This window comes from Leuresthes tenuis, unplaced genomic scaffold (genome assembly GCF_036924035.1).
Source record: "Leuresthes tenuis unplaced genomic scaffold, fLeuTen1.0.hap1 SCAF_12, whole genome shotgun sequence".
Classification (NCBI taxonomy): Eukaryota; Metazoa; Chordata; class Actinopteri; order Atheriniformes; family Atherinopsidae; genus Leuresthes; species Leuresthes tenuis.
The window spans coordinates 33,298,517-33,323,236 of record NW_027325366.1 but is presented as its reverse complement, the minus strand read 5'-3'; the positions used below and the strand labels follow the sequence as shown (position 1 = coordinate 33,323,236).

The 24,720-nt window shown below is 44.1% G+C and overlaps 1 protein-coding gene across 2 annotated transcripts in view; it reads left to right on the top strand.

Annotated features, from left to right (window-relative positions):
- kalrna (kalirin RhoGEF kinase a) overlaps nucleotides 1-24,720 on the top strand; it is a 149,455-nt gene that overhangs the window by 55,914 nt on the left and 68,821 nt on the right. For both annotated transcript variants that reach the window (XM_072397581.1, XM_072397582.1), the window contains exons 9-19: nucleotides 4,416-4,538; nucleotides 5,803-5,994; nucleotides 6,759-6,890; nucleotides 8,353-8,451; nucleotides 8,541-8,672; nucleotides 13,909-14,031; nucleotides 20,219-20,410; nucleotides 20,683-20,852; nucleotides 21,167-21,341; nucleotides 21,418-21,670; nucleotides 24,182-24,348. In XM_072397581.1, the coding sequence (XP_072253682.1) occupies nucleotides 4,416-4,538; nucleotides 5,803-5,994; nucleotides 6,759-6,890; nucleotides 8,353-8,451; nucleotides 8,541-8,672; nucleotides 13,909-14,031; nucleotides 20,219-20,410; nucleotides 20,683-20,852; nucleotides 21,167-21,341; nucleotides 21,418-21,670; nucleotides 24,182-24,348 (1,758 nt within the window). The remainder of the gene's footprint in view (nucleotides 1-4,415; nucleotides 4,539-5,802; nucleotides 5,995-6,758; nucleotides 6,891-8,352; nucleotides 8,452-8,540; nucleotides 8,673-13,908; nucleotides 14,032-20,218; nucleotides 20,411-20,682; nucleotides 20,853-21,166; nucleotides 21,342-21,417; nucleotides 21,671-24,181; nucleotides 24,349-24,720) is intronic.

Here is a 24,720-nt window from a genome sequence, read left to right as displayed (position 1 = left end):
TTCAGGTTAGATGTCCTGCTTCAGGTTAGAGGTCCTGCTTCAGGTTAGAGGTCCTGCTTCAGGTTAGAGGTCCTGCTTCAGGTTAGATGTCCTGCTTCAGGTTAGATGTCCTGCTTCAGGTTAGAGGTCCTGCTTCAGGTTAGATGTCCTGCTTCAGGTTAGAGGTCCTGCTTCAGGTTAGATGTCCTGCTTCAGGTTAGAGGTCCTGCTTCAGGTTAGATGTCCTGCTTCAGGTTAGAGGTCCTGCTTCAGGTTAGATGTCCTGCTTCAGGTTAGAGGTCCTGCTTCAGGTTAGAGGTCCTGCTTCAGGTTAGATGTCCTGCTTCAGGTTAGAGGTCCTGCTTCAGGTTAGATGTCCTGCTTCAGGTTAGAGGTCCTGCTTCAGGTTAGAGGTCCTGCTTCAGGTTAGAGGTCCTGCTTCAGGTTAGATGTCCTGCTTCAGGTTAGATGTCCTGCTTCAGGTTAGAGGTCCTGCTTCAGGTTAGAGGTCCTGCTTCAGGTTAGAGGTCCTGCTTCAGGTTAGATGTCCTGCTTCAGGTTAGATGTCCTGCTTCAGGTTAGAGGTCCTGCTTCAGGTTAGATGTCCTGCTTCAGGTTAGATGTCCTGCTTCAGGTTAGATGTCCTGCTTCAGGTTAGAGGTCCTGCTTCAGGTTAGATGTCCTGCTTCAGGTTAGATGTCCTGCTTCAGGTTAGATGTCCTGCTTCAGGTTAGAGGTCCTGCTTCAGGTTAGAGGTCCTGCTTCAGGTTAGATGTCCTGCTTCAGGTTAGATGTCCTGCTTCAGGTTAGAGGTCCTGCTTCAGGTTAGAGGTCCTGCTTCAGGTTAGATGTCCTGCTTCAGGTTAAATGTCCTGCTTCAGGTTAGAGGTCCTGCTTCAGGTTAGATGTCCTGCTTCAGGTTAGAGGTCCTGCTTCAGGTTAGATGTCCTGCTTCAGGTTAGAGGTCCTGCTTCAGGTTAGAGGTCCTGCTTCAGGTTAGAGGTCCTGCTTCAGGTTAGATGTCCTGCTTCAGGTTAGATGTCCTGCTTCAGGTTAGAGGTCCTGCTTCAGGTTAGATGTCCTGCTTCAGGTTAGAGGTCCTGCTTCAGGTTAGATGTCCTGCTTCAGGTTAGAGGTCCTGCTTCAGGTTAGATGTCCTGCTTCAGGTTAGAGGTCCTGCTTCAGGTTAGATGTCCTGCTTCAGGTTAGAGGTCCTGCTTCAGGTTAGAGGTCCTGCTTCAGGTTAGATGTCCTGCTTCAGGTTAGAGGTCCTGCTTCAGGTTAGATGTCCTGCTTCAGGTTAGAGGTCCTGCTTCAGGTTAGAGGTCCTGCTTCAGGTTAGATGTCCTGCTTCAGGTTAGATGTCCTGCTTCAGGTTAGAGGTCCTGCTTCAGGTTAGAGGTCCTGCTTCAGGTTAGAGGTCCTGCTTCAGGTTAGAGGTCCTGCTTCAGGTTAGATGTCCTGCTTCAGGTTAGATGTCCTGCTTCAGGTTAGATGTCCTGCTTCAGGTTAGATGTCCTGCTTCAGGTTAGAGGTCCTGCTTCAGGTTAGATGTCCTGCTTCAGGTTAGAGGTCCTGCTTCAGGTTAGATGTCCTGCTTCAGGTTAAATGTCCTGCTTCAGGTTAGATGTCCTGCTTCAGGTTAGAGGTCCTGCTTCAGGTTAGATGTCCTGCTTCAGGTTAGATGTCCTGCTTCAGGTTAGAGGTCCTGCTTCAGGTTAGATGTCCTGCTTCAGGTTAGAGGTCCTGCTTCAGGTTAGATGTCCTGCTTCAGGTTAGAGGTCCTGCTTCAGGTTAGATGTCCTGCTTCAGGTTAGAGGTCCTGCTTCAGGTTAGATGTCCTGCTTCAGGTTAGATGTCCTGCTTCAGGTTAGATGTCCTGCTTCAGGTTAGATGTCCTGCTTCAGGTTAGAGGTCCTGCTTCAGGTTAGAGGTCCTGCTTCAGGTTAGATATCCTGCTTCAGGTTAGAGGTCCTGCTTCAGGTTAGATATCCTGCTTCAGGTTAGAGGTCCTGCTTCAGGTTAGAGGTCCTGCTTCAGGTTAGATGTCCTGTAGTTAAAAAGTTCAGTGAGTTTTTGCGTCTCTCTGAGATCCGTTGATGAGGAGAAGGAGGCTTAATGAAGTCTGTTAACATCTGGAGTTGCATCATGTGTTTATTGATCGATCACACGACCATCACAGCTGAATATCCAACACTCAAAACTCACTTTGTACCCATGGAAACCGCAATTTGGTCCCCACACTTACAGGAAGTCCCCATAAGGTAATATGATGTCAAGTTTATGTCCCCATATGTGAGTAAAAGAAGTACACACACACACACACACACACATAAAACCATCACAGCTGAATGTCCAACACTCAAAACTCACTTTGTACCCATGGAAACCGCAATTTGGTCCCCACACTTGCAGGAAGTCCCCATAAAGTAATGTGATTTCAAGTTTTTGTCCTCCCATGTACGTAAAACAAGTATATACACACACACACACAGACACACACACACATAGAACCATTACAGATGAATGTCCAACACTCAAAACTCACTTTGTACCCATGGAAACCGCAATTTGGTGCCCACACTTACAGAAAGTCCCCATAAGGTAAAATGATGTCAAGTTTTTGTCCTCCCATGTAGGTAAAACAAGTACACACACAAACACACACACACACATAGAACCATCACAGATGAATTTCTAACACTCAAAACTCACTTTGTACCCATGGAAACCGCAATTTGGTGCCCAGACTTGCAGGAAGTCCCCATAAGGTAAAATGATGTCAAGTTTTTGTCCCCCCATGTACGTAAAACAAGTATACACACACACACACACACACATACATAAAACCATCACAGATGAATTTCTTACCCTAATATTAATTATACGCTAATTCTAATTCTAACAATAACAAACAAGTTTCAACCCTAAACAATCATGATGCCCTCACTGAGAGGAAGTTATTGCCTGTGTGTCCTCAGATGTAAGGTAAACACACACACACACACACACACACACACAGATGGGCGTCAGCTGAGCTGGTGAACATGCAGCAGCCGTAAATATTTACCGCAGAGCAATCAGAGAGAAAAACACCCTGTTTGGTCCACATTGTCCCGCTGAGGTCCCCGCGGGCGTTTACACTTCAGGACTCGCTCGGCTCTTGCGGTCCAGCTGGCGAGAAACAGTCAGACCTGACGAGGCGTGTGTTGAGCTGCTGTGGTAACCATAGCAACCAGCGGGAGCACAGCGCGGCGTGGGTTGTCCTGGCCTCGGACTGGCAGGAGCTTTATGCTTTTGTATTTCGTGTCGTTCTCGTTCGGCCTTTGGGACATTTTACTCGCCACTTTCAAAAAGATGATGCCAGGAAATTGTTGGCTGGTTATAAACTTTAACCTGAAAAACGTTGCCACGCTGCAGCTCCACCAGATCATGAACATGAAATCTTTTTCAGCGTTTCTCTGCTGCTTTTTGTTAGTGATCGACACTTTTCTAACGCCTTTTTGACCTCGTCCCAGTTCTACAAAGCTCTTAAAACGCCTTTAATCCACCTAAAACTGCACTTCATCTGCTCATAGCTTCACAGCTGGTCTTACAATAATTTTAGGGAATTCCTTTTATATATATATTCTATATAATTCTATATATATTTATTATTATATATATATATTATATTTATACTCTCCTGCAGCTCAATATAGAGAATAAAAAAAATATTTCACATATAAATAATAGTCCAAATTTAACCAAACAAACACTCATATTCACATTTATTCAAAGGACTCTCTTTGCATCGATTTCTGATGTGGATGGTGGTTTTTTAGTCTTAACTTTTAGAATAATTTCACTTGTTTGAGAAGAGAAACAGTGAGATGAGCCTCTTCAGCGTCACCACACTGAATAAAACAGGTGGAAAGTCCCAGATACTCAAGATAACAGACATGTTTTATCTGAATCATCCCCTGAATTAGAGTGTCTTCATGCTCAAAATGTCCCAGTAAACTGATGAATGACTCTATCGGATATTAGCTCATGCAGCTAAGAGGAAGTGTTTATATGGAAGATGTCTGGGTGAAATTTAAAGAAAATTAATGAAAAATGTTGAACAAAAGGAGATTCTTCGGTTCAAATCTTTGATTAAGTGATAATTTCCGTCAGAGAGGGACAGTTTCTGGACTCTGAGAACAGATTAAACGAACAGATACGAACCAGTTCTCAGCCACTCAAACACTGAAGCCAGAATCAGGACATCTTATGATTTTCTCTTGTTTTTATGTGGATAAAAAGACAGAAAAACATGAAAAAGATCAGCTTTGGAACAGCTTTGTTCACAGTTTTTAGACTTTTACTTTTTGTCTGTTTCAGGTTTAGAGTAAACATGAAAATGAGTGTTTGCACCTCATGCATTCACGGGTCTGTCTGTGGTGTGTTTGCAGATGTTCGACTGGATCAGCCACAACAAGGAGGTGTTCCTGCAGAGCCACACGGAGATCGGCCGCGGTTACCAGCACGCCGTGGAGCTGCAGACGCAACACAACCACTTCGCCATGAACTCCATGGTTAGTCAGGTCTCACGCTGAATGTCAGTGTTTCTGTTTCTGTATTTATCAGACGCTTTTATCCAAAGCGACGTACAAATGAAGATATAACAGCTTTATAAAAAGCTAACAATAAGCTACATAGAAGGAACCCAGGAGTCCGACTCTGTCAGAGGGGACAGAGTAGAGATAGGGTGCAGGCATAGAAGGAAGAGCAGAAAGATAAAGAGCAGAGATAGAGGGGGGAGGGAAGTACAAGGTAAGTGCTGGGATAGGAGATGCTCTCTGAAGAGCTGGGTTTTCAGGAGCTTCTTGAAGATAGACAGGGACGCCCCTGTTCTGGTAGCGCTCGGTAGGTCATTCCACCATCGTGGGACGACACATGAACAGAGTTTGGATTGTCTTAGGCGTGGTGTAGGAGCTGCTAGACGACAATCCTGGGACCAACGGAGGGACCCAGTTGGGACAGAAGCCTTTGCAAGAGCATTCAAGTAGATGGAGCCGTTCCATTAAGCTCTTTGTAGGCTGAAATGTTTCCTCTAATGTGTTTAATGCGTTTTCATTATTTCATGCATGGACTCTGGGTTGGATCCCATCCACAACCAGTGCGGTCGGCCACATTGTGACATCACATGTGGATGGATAACAAACCCCCCCCCCCATTTCCTAGTCAGCCATCTTGCAGCTGAGAAGCTACTCCTTCCTGCATGCAATTCATCCCAGAAATGCTACAAAGCTAACACCAAGAAGCCGTCTGTGGCGTCTTCCACGTTTATTTTTCTCATTCCGAATAGAAAATGCATTTTTTCAGGTTCTGCTGCAGGTTCTGCTGCAGAATCCAAAGAACATCAACAGCAGTAAGACGGTTCTGAGCAGTTCTGTTTGGAAGCCGCTCCATTAAGCTCTTTGTAGCTAACATCAGGGACTTGAATCTGATGCTAAGGGCAGCCAGAGGAGCTCAATGAAGAGAGGGGGGACGTCTGTTCTTTTAGGCTGATTTATTATTATGCATAATATCTGTCTTAGTAAAAGACTAAAACATACTCATCTTGGCATTCAGTACTTAGCTATAGGTGTTATCCAGGAGAAATCAACAGCAGAGATGTGGAGCTACGGCTTGGAATTAGCATATCTTTGCCCACCTTACCGCTTCAGCTGTCATCAGAGAGGTCATCTGTGGTCTATTAACTGGACTCAGAATATGATTTAGCTTCTGTTTGGTTCATTTGATGTAAAGATGAGTTATGTGGAGATGTACTGACAGGTGCTTGCATCTTCTTCCCAGAACGCCTACGTTAATATCAACAGGATCATGTCGGTGGCGAGCCGCCTGGCGGAGGCCGGCCACTACGCCTCCGCGCAGATCAAGCAGATCTCGGGTCAGCTGGATCAGGACTGGAAAAGTTTTGCTGCAGCACTGGACGAGCGCTCCACCATCCTCGCCATGTCGGCTGTGTTCCACCAGAAGGCTGAGCAGGTGAGACCAGAGACGGCCAATCAGCTGTGTTCGAGGGGGGAAAGAAACCCTCTGAACTTCCTGCCAGGGTCCTGCTTCAGTAACATGTCACATGGAAACGGGACATTTTTACAGCCTGATTATATTAAATAGATCAAACTGCTGATTCCTGGAAGGCTGACGTGGCAACAGATGGCTTGTTTGAGTCCTGCTGGGCTCTTGACTTCAGATACGAGTGTTCAGCAGGAGATGAAAGAGGTTAGATGGGGGCTGAGGGAGAAACAGGAAGCTAAACATGTCGGGAGGCGATGAAGGAGAGTAACTACTCATTCATCACATAACACAGGCTGAAATAACGCTAAAATGTCTCCCTCCTCGTGCCCGTCTGAACCATTAGGTGCTGATTTATGTGGTTCATGTGAGTTTAATAACCTGTGAGGCGTCAAACTGTCTTTGTCTTTATGTAACAGCATCGCAGAACCTGACAAGCTGGATTATTTTATTCAAGGCTTGTTTCTGGGACAGAATGTGCAGGAGAACCGCAGCACATCACTGCAAAGATGAGCCAGTGCCATTAAACCCTGTCACATGACACTTTTCAGGGTGTGAATCACCACCTTGGTCTGATTCCAGAAGCTGACGCATCGTCTCTGCAGATCAGCACCGTCATCCTGTGGATTAAAACTCAGACGAAGCTCGGAGCCGATATGAAATCATTCCAGATGTTTATTCGTTCTGTAAACACACAAAGGGTGAGACCTTCATGTCTGTGTGTGGCTCCTCAGTTCCTGTCGGAGGTGGAGACCTGGTGTAAAGTCTGCAGTGAGGGAGGGTTACCGTCCGAGATGCAGGAGCTGGAGATCGCCATCCACCGCCACCAGAGCCTGTATGAGCAGGTGACCCAGGCCTACACTGAGGTAGATCACAGCACAGCCAGCAGGGCTTATTCAACCCTGAGGTAGATCACAGCACAGCCAGCAGCCAGCTGGGCTTATTCAACCCTGAGGTAGATCACAGCACAGCCAGCAGCCAGCAGGGCTTATTCAGCTCAGCTTCCGCTGCTTATTTATCATAAAAACCTGTCGGAAAAAGATTTTACCTCGTAAAACATTCCAAAAACAGACTAAAGTCCTATAAAAGTTTTCTTTCTGTTTTCAAATCGCTGGGATTTTTGGGTAATTTGCGCCGGGCCTCTGGGTCGTCGGTACTTCTGGCCGTGATTGGCTGTGATGACAGGGTGTCACAGCGCTGAAAACACTCCTCTAAATTTAGTCTGGGACCACTCCAGCGCTTCTGTGCTGCAGTCTGGGGTTTTATCTTTAGCTGCTGCAGCGTTCGCTCAGTTTCTGCTTATCTAGGAAAAGATAAGTCCACATATACATAATCACACATGCAGTTCTGGGCAGAGGCTCAGACTGTGGCGGCTGGGCTTGGCAGGCTGTGGCTGCATTGTTTCCTGTGAAATGCTCCAAAGAGTTTTTAATCTCATGCTCAGGACCTGATGCTTTGGTTGAAGAAGGTAAATAACCGATGCTGCGCCGTCAGACTTCTGTTTGCTCCACAAAATACTGAAAGCTTTTAAGCTTTTGTTTAGTTTAAATGAGTAAAAATGAGCTAATGTGACTCATCAAAAGCAGAGATGATGGGACTTTAAAACAGAAGTCGCTGGATTTTACAGTGTTTATTATAGATTATTGTTTAGATCCAGTTATATTAGTTAAAGCTGCATGAACACACAAGAAAGACAGAATGTGAAAGAATGAGCTTTCTGTGGCTCCTCCCAGAGCCTCGAAAGAAGCCTGCTCAGATGTTTGGTTCTGATTGGCTGTTTCCAGCCTGTTAAAGAAGGGCTAAAAGCGTGAAACACATTCAACATGGCTGCCGCCACATCCCCTTTGATTAAAGGTTGTTGGTCTCGACGAGGATCTTTGGAAATGAGCAGCTGGGCCTCTTTTGCACATCAGGAAACACAGAAAGCCTGAAAGTTCAGACGTTTGGTCGTACTTTACAGAGGGATTTATCAGCATCCACCAACATTCTGGCTGTTTTCGGACAGGTTTTTTTAATTTTATTCAGATTTTTGTAATGACACTGTCGGCATGGTCAGATTATGACTCGTTACAGTTAAAATGTGGTTTCTAATAAACATTTTTCTCCTGTTTACGCTCCCATGGAAACCATCCATCAAAACAACAACAATAGACTTAAACTGAAGTAATTAGAGTTTAGCTTCAAACTGAGAGCGTTCTGACTCAGAATCACATCTTTCAGCTGTAATCTCCTTATAAAACTCAGTGTTATTCTGTTCGTCTGGTTTGTACACTCATTTGTCCTGTTCTTTTTAATTCCTCTTTGACGTACGTGTGTGTGCTTGTCCAGGTGAGTCAGGATGGTAAAGCCCTGTTGGACGTCCTCCAGAGACCTCTGAGTCCCGGAAACTCTGAGTCTCTGACAGCAACTGCTAATTACTCCAAAGCGGTCAGTGTCATTGTACCGGTTTCACATTTAATTTAGGCTAATACGCATAATTAAACCTATTTAACATGAATATTTGTGTAACTTCTCAGGTTCACTGCATACTGGATGTGGTTCACGAAGTGCTTCATCATCAGCGGCGTCTGGAGAGCATTTGGCAGCATCGAAAGGTTCGACTGCACCAGAGGCTGCAGCTGTGTGTGTTCCAGCAAGATGTCCAGCAGGTAAACACAAAGCATGCATCCAGGAAGAGAAATGAAAACCTCAGCAGTGGGAGAACAAGCTGAGAGTGTGCTGTTGCTGCCGGATCTAATGTTTGATTTCCAGGAAAAAACAGACAAACTTTTTAATTGCAGCTTTAGTCTCCTGAGAAAAGCTTGACCTACAAGTTGGACCTCAGAGGAGCTTGTAACGCTGAGCTTAAGGAGGGAGCAGTTTGCAGCTGTGCAGAGCAGAGGAGATTCCTGCATTGCTGCTGTGGAAGTGAACATTCCTCAGATTAAATGCTGTCGGAGAGGCGTCTGCTCAGATTCCTGGAGGTTTTACAGAAACTGGAGAGCTCAGAATTCATTATCAGGGCAATATTTTCAACCCAAAGAATGGTTGTCTGGCAGTAATGTAGTTAGCATGAGATACGACCGGGTTCCCCGGGCATTACAGGTGTCAGAGCTGCACATCCCAGAGTTTAACACCTGCTTTCTCATCAACAGTGATGGACCAAGCCGGAGATGTACTCAGCGTAACGTGTAGTAATGCTTGTGTAGCTTTAATAGGTTGCTTTCATGTGACGTCACATCGCTAGAGTGGAAAATTCAGATGGAGGGCAGGAAGTGAACTGAAAAAAAAGCCTGTTTTGTGTGGTTTACGGATGCTTTAATCGTTCTAACGGAGAAAAGGAAAAGGTTCTTTTAGAGTATCGAAGATCGTCACAAAGATGAGAAATGTAAAAAGCTCGTAAAAACGCTGTAAAAAGTGGATTTGAAACCTAAGTCTGTGGTCGGGAGGAGCAGAGACTGCTAATGCATGTTTAGGTATGTTAGCTCGCTAGCTTGGTTTTTGTGGCTGTGTTTATATGGCATTAGTTTGTCGTTAAATGCTCATTTACTTAGAAATTATTATGAAGTTAGCGGTAGTCTAATGTGGACTTCATTGGGAATTTTTAGGCTGCCCTAGCGTTGAGGGTGACTTTGAGTCGGTGGACTGGGCTCCGACGGTCAACCTCGGTTACCAAAAAACTAAATCAGAGTCATCTCTTCAACAAGAGCAGAGAATGAAGCTCAAGGAAAACCAACAAAGACGGTCGGAGTGTTGGATCTCCAACAGGCAGCTGGAAGCCCGGATCTGAAGCAGACAGACGAGTGTTTCGCTCCATCTCAGAGAGTTTACCTTGAAACTTAAAGGACTGTCCGGCTAACGTTGTCATTAAGATGTGTTGCATGTAGCTTTCCTCGGCAAAGCAAATGTGTTTGGAATAAACGGTGTACAGATTATTATTCTGCCGCCATAATGCTGGACAGGACAAGGGGAAAAAAGATGTGTTGCATGTTTGTTGACATTATAGCTGCAGATGCTAGCTGCTAGCATCTTAACACATAAAACAGTATAAGAACAAACACTCAGCCTGGCGAAGACCAAACGATAATCATCGTGGAGCCGTTTGGTACCAAAGTTGTGTTCCAACCACTGAAAAATGATTTGCATCCAGATTTTTATATGCTTTCATCTGCTGTTGGGTGTAGTAGGATGTCTGAAGGACCAGATAGTTTGTGATGTCAACAGCATCAATTGTCGGCAAATCTTTCGGTTCTGTTGAAAAGTCATGTGCAACATATTTGTTGATTCATTGTTTGTATCTTTGTCTTGAAACTGGCTCTAAATCCATACAAAACGGACTCTCTGCAACGGTTTCCTCCATAGACGTATTCTCCTATTTTACTTCCTGCCCTCCATCTGAACTCGCGCTCATCATAATCACTGACTGAAACCCAGCTATTACTGCGTTTAAACATTTTGGATATATTAACCTCATTAAACAGTTGTACCTGGAGACCTCCATCTTTATCAGAAACATGCCGATAATGTAACGTTAGCACAGCGAGAGTGAGGAGAGGACCGGTGTTGTGTTGGAAACAGACCTTAAACACAGCTGCAGGTTGTCTGAGTTACAGAACAGAACCGTTCAGCTAGAAAGCTTCAGCTAACAAAGTAATGTGGGAACAATAATGTTCATCTTTCAGAAAGGAACAGCAGTAACTCCTTAGAAGTTGGTGTACGTCATCTTCATTAGCTAAGCTGTTAGCGTTAGCTGCTGCTAAAGGAAGAAATAAATCAATAAATAAACCATGAGGAGTTATTTCTCAGATGCTTCCATTTCCCTGCTCTGAAGTTCAGGCTCTGAGAGTTGGAACTGATCCTCTTTGTGGCTCAGTTCCTTCAGTCCAGCGTTGAACTGGACCAAGTTGTTAAAACAGTGGGATGAAAAGTGTCTGCTGCACATTCACAATCTTTAGCTAACTCTGCTGGAACATTAGCCTCAGATATAGTTTATCCACTGGGCTCTTATATCCTCTGAGGCTGCTGCTGGATGGAAGATGCATGCTCCTCAGTGCAGCTGACAGCAGAACATTTCCACCAGAAGCTGGCTTCATCCGTCCAGCAGGGTGGATGTGAGTGGGCGGGGCTTAGCAGAGGAGGCGGAGTCAACTTAAGGAATCAGAACGGCTCGTTAAATGAGGAACTTTCCAACAAAGGGGACCTAAATAAATACCAGGGTTGTGTTTTGGGAAGTTTTACACCTGCTCTGATATATGCTCCCAGGAACAGGAAGAAGGAGTTTTACTGAATATGTCACATTTAGTTATTACCACGATGCTGCTGTAATATGTGCAGAATGGGGTTTAAATAGCAGAACCTTCTCTGAGAAACCCGTCTGGATGGCAGCTGACGTTGGGTTCTGTGTGGAATCATTGATGAACTGCGGATGCTTTTCATGCACCGATTTCACGACAGAATCACGTCTGATTTGAATTCAGCGCTTTCTGAACAGTTTCTTTCAGCCTTGTTGCTTCTCTCTGTTTGCTCACACATTCTCTCAGAGTGGCGAACCTCTCCCTGTCTTTTCTTCATCCGTTGGTTAAATGTGAGCTTTAAATAACTGCTCTGTGTTGTATTTTAATTATAGTCCAGCCTTGTAAACAGACTGAAGCTGCTAACATTACATGGTTTTAAGCTCGATGGCAGGAGTTTTCAGCTCCCATCTCAGATTTAAATGAACTCGTTCTTCACCATGAAATGAAGATATTTTGTCATGCAGTTGTTGGAGGTTCATGTCGGTCCAGCCTGTTGAAGTGCCTGAAAAATGATTTAGTGTTCCTGTAGTTTTTATTTCCAGCTTTTTCTGCAGCACGGACCGTCACCGTGTGTTTGTTCTATGTATGAATGGAGTTTGGGAGGCAGAACGAGGGCATCAGACTGCAAATTTCAAGATGACTGCTCTGATTTTGGCGCCCTGCAGACATTATTATGAGGCCCCAGAGGGAGTGTTTTTAAGAGACAAAGCCAAAGACTGAAGCCGAGATCACATCAGCTGAGCTTTGCCAGTTCTACTTGTCATGCTTCACTTTCTATGAGACCCCAGAGAGACACAAAGAGGACGAGAGACATGCACAGAAAGTGAGACAAGACTCTTAGTGAGAGAGTAACTTTGTACCAAAAGTGCATAAATCAATGAAATCCTCGTTATTCCAGCCAGAGCTGTTATGCTGCAGGATGTATGTGACCCTGGAGAGGCCGAGACAGAACGCATAACGTGCACGCTGTCGTTTTATTTGGCACTGTGAGGTAACAAAGAGAGTCCAGCTGCAGTGTGTGCATGCTGTTAGCTCACACTGAGCCCTCTGCAGCTGGACTCCTGACAACACGCTGACATCATCGGGTCACTCTGCTCCTTTGGGGCCGCAATGTTCCCCCGAAACGTGGTGACGTAGAAATACGCTGGAGGTGTGATGGTCAGGGGGTCGCTGGGGGAGAAACCTGCAGCTCAATCTGCTTTATGGCAAAGAAACTGATGCAAAATGTGCATTTGTGATGGATAATGAGTCATCAGGATTCATAAAAATGATCTTCAGCTCATCTTTGACCTCATAGAAGTTTAGTTTGAGCCGTCTGAGCTGAGGCTTCGCTGCTCCCGTTCAGTCCTGCAGGTGAACACAGCGTCCAGCAGCCGCTAACAGTCCCAGAAACAGGCTGGATGCTGGTCTGATGGTGCCTGTAAGGAGCTATAACTCTGCTGTTTGGTGATGCTGAGGCATACAAACAGAGCAGGTGCAGATCAGCTGTCAGTCAGAGACGTGCTAAAAGACACTCTGACCAATACTGTCTCTCTTTGGCTGAAACACATGTAATATATCACATACTCTGAGTCACAGAAGCCATCATTACTTTACCTGCACGGTGTTTGTTTTCTGCTTCGTTGTAAAATGTTCTCCACAGTTATTGTTCCAACACTGTTGAAACTTTTACTCACCGGCAGTAAATCTACAGATTTAGCGTCACATGCTGCTAATTGTGCTAAAAGGCTAACAGGCTAAAAGGCTAACAGGAAAGTAAAAGCTTTCTGACAGAACCGGAGCAAAGATGGCTTCTGAAGGACCAACAGTGTGTTGTCGCCACATCTTCCCAGATCCTTTTGATCCTTTTGTACGTTAGCTTTAGCACAAAGGAGCTAACAGGTGTTGCTTGCTAACCCTAATCCTAGCTACAGGGGAGTGTAACTGAAACACTGATGGAGGCTCACTGATTCCAGTGTTTGTTAAATCTAACTTTGTTCTGAGAAATTCAAACCTCTAAAACCACAACAAACAAAGAAACTGAACCTCAGCCGCTTCCTAATTAAACTATTTCTTATTATTCTCGAGTTTGCTGTTTGGAGCCTTTAACACAGCTTGGTAAACTGTGTGTAAACTGTGTGGAACACCAGTAAAACGGACCTGTTACACATTCATTAAAGGACGTAAATCTCAGTCACGACCTGCTCAGGATTGAATCCTTTGGCGGTGATGTCGATGAGCCCCTTTTCCCTCCCAGCTGTGTTGTTTCAGTTTGGAATTTATTTAGAAATTCCTAATATTGAATTAAGATTAAAGATCTTCTTGAGAACTGTGCAGCTCCAGATGTTCATGACTGGTTATCGGGAGGTAAATGTGTGTTAAAGATCAAGATGTTTGTGGTTAGAACAGGTCAGGTGAACGAAGGCAGTTTTCTACTCAGCTAACAGCATTTTACGGGCCCAGAACACCTCCTGTTCTTTTCAGCTGCTCTGACCTACATTTCCCACTCACACTGTGAAGGTTTCCTCTGCTTCATTCTTCATTCATGAGCTCTGGGACCCTGTTTCTGCTCAGAACAGGAGCTTCACCTGGTGAGTTAGAGGACATTTTAACTATGTTCTGTCTCCTTCAGGTGATGGACTGGATAGAAAACCACGGTGAGGCTTTCCTCAGCAAACACACAGGTGTTGGGAAATCCCTCCACAGAGCCCGAGCCCTGCAGAAAAGACACGACGACTTCGAGGACGTCGCTCAGGTGAGTCTCTTACGGCTGGATGTGAGTTCAGAGTTTTGGCTCAGAAGGCCCAACAAAGCATGCCGTGAAAAGGCTTTTTTCTTTTTAATTGAATGTTTATTTGCTGGGTTTGCACACATCTGTTAGTAATCTGCCCTGATTAATCCCAAATTATGAAAAGCAGCGTGCCTGGTGGCAGGAGGCATGAAGACGGGCCTGTGCATGACCATGTATGGTCACAAGGCCGTCCTGAAAGATCTGCAGGAGATGCTCTTCATTTCACCGCTGCAGTCCTTCATGTGAGGAACAGAGGAGCCGAGGTTTTACTCATAAAGCTGCAAACAAAGACACATGTTGAAGTGTTCAGGGAAGGTTTAAACTGCAGCTTCTCTGCTTCTCTGCACACTCACAGAGTCACACAGCATCGGTTTGATGCTCGTCTCCACTCAAGTTGTCAGTTGTCTGATTTCATTTGCTTTAAAGTCTAGTAAGAACTGGAGTAATGGATGGGTGTGGGAGTCCTTTTCTACATTACTTTAGGGAATAACCAAAGACGGGGAACCAAAATCTCATTTGATGGGGATCATTGAACCATCTGCAGCTTTTAAATAGACACAGACTGATGGTCTCAGTGGTGCCAGCAGACAGCAGATGATCACTTTTAACATATGTTTGTCCAATTTGAATCGATTTAAAGACTAAGGCCAGGTATACAGTTGCTTTTTAATCCAACATTGGCGTTAGCATCTAGCTTCATCATGAGTGTAATTAGTCTCATACTTGCCTGTGAAGATTTCACTTACCAGCAGGAAGTAATTTCCCAGTTTGGGATGAATAAAGTACTTCTATTCTTTTCTTTTCTTTTCTATTCTATTCTATTCTATTCTATTCTATTCTATTCTATTCTATTCTATTCTATTCTATTCTGTTCTGTTCTGTTCTATTCTGTTCTATTCTGTTCTATTCTATTTGATTTTATTTTATTTTGTTTTATTCTGTTTTATTCTATTCTATTCTGTTCTGTTCTGTTCTGTTCTATTCTGTTCTATTCTGTTCTATTCTATTTTATTTTATTTTATTTTATTTTATTCTGTTTTATTCTGTTTTATTCTGTTCTATTCTATTCTGTTCTGTTCTCTTCTTTGCAGCTTGCAAACACGTAGTGTTGCTTGTTCACCTGCATCCTGCAGCAGATGCAGATGTGTGATGCAGATGTGTGATGCAGATGTGTGATGCAGATGTGTGATGCAGATGTGTGATGCAGATGTAACAAACATGCATCCTTAATCCAAAGCAAGTCGACTCCTGGTCTAACACACACCCTGATGATGAGATTCATCCCATCATTCCTTCATGTGTGATTAATTTAACTCGAGCACGAGCTAAACAGTCAGGACTTTGATTTGAGATTAAAAGAAGAAGAAGACGCCAGTAACAGCCGAAAGAATAAAAACAAGGTGGACAGCGATTAAATGTGAATTTATTTATTTTGCAGGAACACATTTTTCAACAGTTTCTGATTTACTGATAAACTATAGAAGTTCTCCTTCTCCTCAGTAAAAGCTTGTGTTGTATCAGTTTTGTCTTCACACCTGTGCACGTTGCTGAAAAGCTTTCTGAACAATGTGCACGGTTAAAGTTTTTCTAATGTAAGACTGGAGCCAATCTGAACCCCAACAATTAATAAGTCATTAACTGCACCGGTCAGTGGAGGAATAATCCTGTTAAAGAGTGTGTGCTAATCTCACAGAGTAGCTGTGTGGCTTTGTGATGTTTGCCCTCTGGATTAGGATTAAAACTCAGTTATTTAGGTCAGAAACTCTGCGATTTGTTATGTTCAGCTGGTAAAACTTAACATTAATCATTTTAACAGATATTAAAGGTACATGTCAGGAAATTAATATGTAATTATTGCAGTTAAATATAGGTGTGTATAGAGCCTTTTGTTTTTCAGTATAGTTTTAATTGAATTTAATTGGTTTATTACTTATTTTTTCAGTTGCTCACATCTACAAACCTGCCAGTTTTTCTACTTCATTTAATTGATTTATTCTTGTATATTGTTAGAAAGTCAAGTTCTTTATTAAAGGGACTTTTCTTTATTATTATTATTAAAGTGTCTTTTCTTTATTATTATTATTAAAGGGACTTTTCTGCTCTCCCGTCATCTTTCTCCCGTAATCCTCACCCTGAACCGATCCAGTTGTGCATCAAAGGATTAAAAAGCCTGATTAATCTGTGAAATATCCTCACTGTTAGGCTGTAGAATAACTCAAATCAGAGCACGTTTTCCTCCTCTTGTGCCTCTCTCCTGCGGCCAGTGAAAAACATCTCAGGTGTATTATATTTCCTGAAGTGACATACTCCAGATAATCTCTCATATTTACTCGAGTAGACAGACACTAATCCATTTTTTATCCTCCCGATGACTGCAGAGCTTAAGTATTTAAGCAGGATTATGTCCCTTTTTGTGGATTTATTGAACAAAAAAATGTTAGCTGCTGATTTACAGGAACTGGAATTAATACACAATGATCCGACTGTGTTTTTGGCCAGAATTTGTGTAATCTGGTGGCATGTAGGTATAGATTTCACTGAATTAGTCCTGTCGCTCAATCAGAGCAGGAAACAAAGTCTTAATTGGGTTCTGCAGCTAATGCTAATTCATTTAAATGCACTTTTCACACACAGCAGTCTACAAAAAGTAAATCAAACACACATAAATATGATCTGAGCTCACAGAAAGCTGGTTCCAGACCACATTAGCTGAAGAGACCTCAGAACACCTGGATGTGGGAGCAGCTAGAAAAGCTCTGACCTGAATGGCCCGATCAGGTGATTGACTGTGAGCCAAACAGCTGAGTGCTTTATGGACTATTAGGGAAGATAATTCTGTGTTGATACAGGACCAAAGAAATCACTCCTGGTCACAGTAATGAGTGTAAGAAGTCAAACTGAAAGCCTGAAAATATAACGTCATATAATGCAGGAACACATTTTTGAGAAATAAATGGTTTGATTTACAAGATTATTGTGATGTTTATAATCTAATTTTTAAAACTGAGGTTATATATCTATATAATCTATATAATCTATATGTCTATAAGTCTAAAACTGAGGTTAGAGTCCAAATGAGAGACAACGGTGGCGATGCCAAAAGGGAACAAATTTCTTGTCAATTGTCTTTTTGACCAATTAGGTACATCTATATATCTATATAATCTATATATCTATATAATCTATATGTCTATATAATCTATATATCTATATAATCTATATATCTATATAATCTATATGTCTATATAATCTATATGTCTATATAATCTATATATCTATATAATCTATAAGTCTACGATACTACAGAACCGATACCAGTGTGACAGGAGCTTCATTTTTCTGCAACGTCTTTTTGAAAGTTAAAATGTTAAAACAATATGTTGCACTAAGAGTAGTTTTATGTCAATAAAATGCACAAAGTGCATTTGTATTTGGGTTGAATATGCCTAAAGAAAATAAAATGGGTTTAATTTTAAGAACTTTGATTAGTACTCATATCATACTAAAAGGTAAAAAAAATGGCCAGGTTGGAAAAAATGTGGATAATAAAAGCATTTAAGATTAAAGAGGACTTGGATTGAAGCTTGAGGTCCTTGGATTGAAGCTTGAGGTCCTTGAATTGAACTTTGAGGTCCTTTAATTGAAGCTTGAGGTCCTTGGATTGAAGCTTGAGGTCCTTGGATTGAACTTTTACGTCCTTGGATTGAAGCTTGAGGTCCTTGGATTGAAGCTTGAGGTCCTTGAATTGAACTTTGAGGTCCTTTAATTGAAGCTTGAGGTCCTTGGATTGAAGCTTGAGGTCCTTGGATTGAACTTTGACGTCCTTGGATTGAAGCTTGAGGTCCTTGGATTGAAGCTTGAGGTCCTTGAATTGAACTTTGAGGTCCTTTAATTGAAGCTTGAGGTCCTTGGATTGAACTTTGAGGTCCTTGGATTGAACTTTGAGGTCCTTGGATTGAACTTCGAGGTCCTTGGATTGAAGCTTGAGGTCCTTGGATTGAACTTTGAGGTCCTTGGATTGAAGCTTGAGGTCCTTGGATTGAACTTTGAGGTCCTTGGATTGAAGCTTGAGGTCCTTGGATTGAACTTTGAGGTCCTTGGATTGAAGCTTGAGGTCCTTGGATTGAAGCTTGAGGTCCTTGGATTGAAGCTTGAGGTCCTTGGATTGAAGCTTGAGGTCCTTGGATTGAACTTTGAGGTCCTTGGATTGAAGCTTGAGGTCCTTGGATTGAAACTTGAGGTCCTTGGATTGAACTTTGAGGTCCTTGGATTGAACTTTGAGGTCCTTGGATTGAACCTTGAGGTCCTTTAATTGAAGCTTGAGGTCCTTGGATTGAAGCTTGAGGTCCTTGGATTGAACTTTGACGTCCTTGGATTGAAGCTTGAGGTCCTTGGATTGAAGCTTGAGGTCCTTGGATTGAAGCTTGAGGTCCTTGGATTGAACATTGAGGTCCTTGGATTGAACATTGAGGTCCTTGGATTGAAGCTTGAGGTCCTTGGATTGAACCTTGAGGTCCTTGGATTGAACCTTGAGGTCCTTGGATTGAACCTTGAAGTCCTTGGATTGAACCTTGAGGTCCTTGGATTGAACCTTGAGGTCCTTGGATTGAACCTTGAGGTCCTTGGATTGAACTTTGAGGTCCTTGGATTGAAACTTGAAGTCCTTGGATTGAAGCTTGAGGTCCTTGGATTGAACCTTGAGGTCCTTGGATTGAAGCTTGAGGTCCTTGGATTGAACCTTGAGGTCCTTGGATTGAAGCTTGAGGTCCTTGGATTGAAGCTTGAGGTCCTTGGATTGAACATGGAGGTCCTTGGATTGAAGCTTGAGGTCCTTGGATTGAAGCTTCAGGTCCTTGGATTGAAGCTTCAGGTCCTTGGATAGAACATGGAGGTCCTTGGATTGAAGCTTGAGGTCCTTGGATTGAACTTTGAGGTCCTTGGATTGAACTTTGAGGTCCTTGGATTGAACCTTGAGGTCCTTGGATTGAACTTTGAGGTCCTTGGATTGAAGCTTGAGGTCCTTGGATTGAAGCTTGAGGTCCTTGGATTGAACTTGGAGGTCCTTGGATTGAAGCTTGAGGTCCTTGGATTGAACATGGAGGTCCTTGGATTGAACTTTGAGGTCCTTGGATTGAACTTTGAGGTCCTTGGATTGAAGCTTGAGGTCCTTGGATTGAAGCTTGAGGTCCTTGGATTGAACCTTGAGGTCCTTGGATTGAAGCTTGAGGTCCTTGGATTGAACCTTGAGGTCCTTGGATTGAACATGGAGGTCCTTGGATTGAACCTTGAGGTCCTTGGATTGAACCTTGAGGTCCTTGGATTGAACCTTGAGGTCCTTGGATTGAAGCTTGAGGTCCTTGGATTGAACCTTGAGGTCCTTGGATTGAACATGGAGGTCCTTGGATTGAACCTTGAGGTCCTTGGATTGAAGCTTGAGGTCCTTGGATTGAAGCTTGAGGTCCTTGGATAGAACCTTGAGGTCCTTGGATTGAAGCTTGAGGTCCTTGGATTGAACTTTGAGGTCCTTGGATTGAACCTTGAGGTCCTTGGATTGAAGCTTGAGGTCCTTGGATTGAACCTTGAGGTTCTTGGATTGAAGCTTGAGGTCCTTGGATTGAACCTTGAGGTCCTTGGATTGAAGCTTGAGGTCCTTGGATAGAACCTTGAGGTCCTTGGATAAAACCTTGAGGTCCTTGGATTGAACCTTGTGGAACTCCGGAGATAATTTTAGTTTTTTACTCATGCGATTGGCTCTGAAACCTGATCGGTTTGTGCCATGAATGCCTTGACTTGAGCTATATTCACCCAGTTATTTATAAACTTCAGTTAAAAAAGATAAAACCACACTTTTGTCAGGATTAGCTGATAATCGTATCTGTTTTTAAAAATGTGTTCTGACAATAAATGGCCTGTTTTTGCATGCTCTCCGGATTTATCACCGTTCGGGAGCTAAATGTGTGCTTCGGTCTGATAGAAGCAGGTTTTACGTCTTCACCGTGTGTCTGAATGTTCTCGCATGTCTTCATTATTCCTGTAAAATCTAAATTGCTTTGACTGCCGCCTCTGGTCTGATCTGCCAGCAGCCGAACACGATGATGCTCTGTGAGGTAAATTAGATGCTGCTGCTGACGGCTGCTCCTCCACCTTTCAGAACACGTACACCAACGCAGACAAGCTGCTGGAGGCGGCCGAGCAGCTGGCTCAAACCGGAGAATGTGACCCAGAGGAAATCTACAAAGCAGCCAGACACCTGGAGGTGCGAATCCAGGACTTTGTGCGGCGGGTTGAACACAGGAAGCTGCTGCTCGACATGTCTGTTTCCTTCCACACACACACCAAGGAGGTGGGTGCAGCTTTATTGATTAGACTGATTAATACGCAGTAAATCACAGCGGTGGAGTTGCTTCGATAACTTCTGGATGGACTGGATAGTTTAGTGGTATTATTGCCACCTTTCTTGTGGGAAAGGTTCAAATCCCCTGCATGAAAGGTATTACCTCCAGTAGGGCTCCTTAGGCAAGGCCCCCTTACTACCTGCCTACCTGTAAGTCCCTTTGGATAGAAGCTTCTGCTAAATGCATGAACATAACATAATAACTGAATGTTTGTGTCCAGCTGTGGTCCTGGATGGAGGAGCTACAGAAGCAGCTGCTGGACGATGTTGCCTGCGACTCGGTGGACTCGGTTCAGACTCTGATCCAACAGTTTCAGCAGCAGCAGACGGCCACGCTGGAGGCGACGCTCAATGTGATTAAAGAGGGGGAGGAATTAATGCAGCAGCTCAGGTAGCCACCGAAATGTTCTCCTAGAGTTTGAGGGGGAAAACTCTGCCGAGTGTCTGAAACACAGAGAGATAAGGATGAATTCAGCAGCTCAGGTAGCCACCGAAATGTTCTCCTAGAGTTTGAGGGGGAAACTCTGCCGAGTGTCTGAAACACAGAGAGATAAGGATGAATTCAGCAGCTCAGGATGTAACATTAATACTCAGAATGTCATTGAAAAGTCATATTTAAGAGTTTAAATCATGAAACAATGTAAGTTGTGTGGGGGGGGCTCGGGTTTAGCTCCTTAATGTGATGTTTGTCACCTGTTTTCTCAGAGATGCAGCCATGTCCACCAACAAGACGCCACACTGCAGTTCCATCGCTCACATCCAGGGGGTGCTGCAGCAGCTGGACGAGGCCCAGGGCCAGATGGAGGAGCTGTTCCACGAACGGAAAATCAAGCTGGACATTTTCCTGCAGCTGCGCATCTTCGAGCAGTACACCATAGAGGTCAGGGCACACTCTGCAGCTGACGGCCAGAAACCGCCTCTGGCGTCTGTGATCACGCCTCCTTCTGCTCCGGCAGGTCACGGCGGAGTTGGACGCCTGGAACGAGGATCTGTCGCGGCAGCTGAGCGACGCCAGCCGCTCGGGAGGCAGCAGCGGCAGCAGCAGCGGGGGCAGCGGCGCCTCCTCTGGCGGCGCTGAGGACATCGGCCTGGCAGAGCAGCGGCTGAAACGCCACGCCGAGAGGAAGGCAGCCATGAACAACATGACCTACGAAGTGATGCAGCAGGGTCAAGACCTGCACCAGTACATCATGGAGGTCCAGGCTTCAGGTAAACAGGCTGGAGAAGAAGAAAGCTGTCTGGTGTGGACTCCACGCCAGACTGATGCTGCGCCGGCTGAGGCTCAGACGCTAAAATGTGTCCTTTTGCCCCCTGAATGCAGCTGCATGATCCCACAGAGAGAGAATTAGCTTAAAATATCCTCTGAGTTCAATCCTCTTACCCCGTCTGGAGCGACAAATCCTCATAATATCAGAAAACAAGTCGGCTGCAAACACAAACCTTTTCCTCTTTTAATAAATGCTTCAACTAATCAGACGTTTGCACCATTAAATCTTTCGTTGTTTTACAGTAATTCTACAAACCCCCAAAAAGGAAAAAGATATGAGATTCTTCCATTTAATTGGACTTTTATGTCTTTAAACCCAAAGAATGTAATGTTTAGCGTCATCAGCTTCATTTTGTTTGTTAGTAAGAAAAGTTTAATGCAAAAAGCAGCTTCCATACAAGTTAAAGGAGGTCATTGATGTAGAGAAACTCCGTCTTTGCTGAAAAATGTTAACGTGTAAGTTGGGTTACACTCTTAGTCAAACGAGTTGAGACAGATTGATTTATTCAGCTTTTAGTATGGAAAACATTCCAGGAAACAGGGGAAAGAAAAGAGCTTTCAAACAGCTGATTTTAACCCTGATCTGGTCCTAAAGCAGACTCCATGACAGTCTGAGCAGCAAAGATGTTCAGAGGAGCTCCAGTTTGAGTTTAAAACAAAGTTCCTCAGAGAAAGACTGGAAGGGATCTGCATATTTCTGCCTCTACAGAGCAGAATATCATTAAAGCATTCAGGGAATCTGGAGGAGTTTCAGTGTAAAGGACGAGGGAGCAAGCCTAAGCTGGACCCCGTGACCTCTGACCCCTCAGACGCTGCATCAAGAACCGTCCTTCATCAGCAGCTGATAGAAGCACATGGACAAGGGATTACTGTGGAAACCTTTGTCCAGCACCACAATACAGAGTTCCATTCACAAGCTTTACTGTGCAGGAAAGAAGCCTGATGTTAACCTCGTCCACTTCTCTGGGCTCGGAGGCGTCTGGGATGGACCGTCACACGGTGGAAACGTGTGCTGTGGTCAGACCCATCAGTATTCCACATCTTTGTTGGAAGAAATGGAGCAAAGAGCAAAAGCAGCATCCAGCCTGCTGTCAGCAGCCAGTCCCTGCAGCCAGGCTCTGTGATGGTATGGGGTTGGATCAGGGGGCAAAGCTCATTTCCACTTCTGTGACGGCAGCATTAATGCAGAAAAGCTCACTGAGATTTTACAGCAACATATGCTGCCTTCAAGGCCACATCTTTTCCTGGGACGTCCCAGCATTGTTCAAGCAGACCATGGAAAACCACATTCTGCCACAGTCCAAAGGCCTGGCTGAGGAAGAAGAGGTACGGGTGCTGGACTGGCTGCCTGCAGTCCTGACCTGTCCCCAGCAGAGAAACAACCACCCCCCCGCACTGCTGCACCTTAAGACCTGTTTAAGGAAGAATGGGACAGAATAACAGCTGGAACTCTGCATCACCTGGTTTCCTCAGAGTCAGAACGGCTTTAAGTGTTGGCAGAAGGAAACAAAGTGGGAAAAGGTTCACTGACTTTATGGGATGCTGCAGGTCTGAGGTGTAGAAATGATGTTTGTTCACAGATTAAATGAAGCTGAACAGGAAATCTGTTGAGTTCAGACTGTCTGACAGGAAGTAAAAGTAAGAGAAAACATCAAAATAACTGTTTTCTTCATCTGTTTTTGCAGAAAACTATCCCAAGTTTTTCCAATTTGTGGCTGTAAAAGTTATTTTAAGCCTTTTAGGAATGTTATAACATGTAAAACTGATCAGTTTAGTCAGTTTATGGGGTTGACAGAATGAGTAAAGGCTGAAAATCAACCCATACAACCACCCCCCCGCACTGCTGCACACCTTAAGACCTGTTTAAGGAGGAATGGGACAAAATAACAGCTGGAACTCTGCATCACCTGGTTTCCTCAGAGTCAGAACGGCTTTAAGTGTTGGCAGAAGGAAACAAAGTGGGAAAAGGTTCACTGACTTTATGGGATGTTGCAGGTCTGAGGTGTAGAAATGATGTTTGTTACCAGATGAAATGAAGCTGATGACATAAAAATATGAGATTTTACAGCAACATATGCTGCCTTCAAGGCCACATCTTTTCCAGGGACGTCCCTGTGAAAATGGATGTTTATGGACAATAAAATGAAGATTGATTGGCTTCTTCCTGTCTGCTATGAACTTTTTCTGATTTGGGGTTTTACTTGGTTATAAATCACACTTCCTGTCTATAAATGCCCCAAATTTCAGGCTCAGAAAGAATTTAAAAGTCGTGTTCAGGTGTTGCTTTAGAGAAGTTTAACCGTATTCAGATCAGATGAACATCCGTGGGAGAAGAGGAAGGAGAAGCAGCTGTGTGGCTGTTTTTAAAGCCAACACACACCGGCCGTCTGATCTTTGGCTGGGGGGGGCTTGGCTTCTCCTCTCACAGCTGTGAATGTGTGTGTTTGCATCAGGCATTGAGCTGACGGGGGAGAAGGACATGGACCTGGCCTCCCAGGTTCAGGAGCTGCTGGAGTTCCTCCACGAGAAGCAGCAGGAGGTGGAGCTCAGCGCCCAGCACACCCACACCCGGCTGGAGCAGATCCTGCAGCTGCGCCACCTACAGGCCGAAGTTAGACAGGTAAACCGGTGCTTTGGCTTCAGCTCCTCATTACACTAAATATAATAAGCTGCTGGGAGAGAGAATCACCCTAAAAAGGGAAAGAATGCAGAGCTTTTATGATTAGAAACAGAGGAGTTAAGGTCTCCTCCATGTTGTTTTCCCTGCTGCTGCAGATGGAAGCAGCTGAATAATGAATGAGGTTTGTGGCAACATGCTAAGAACACGCAGACAGCTGTGCTGCCCGTGTTCCTCAGCTCCTGTCGAACCTCTGCAAACTGACACTCATTTCAGCTGACTTTTTAATATTTTACTCCACGTTTCTCCTCCTTAAAAAAGAGGCTTTGCTTGCATCTTCATGTCTGATTTAGAGGGATTTTCCATCTTATCTGT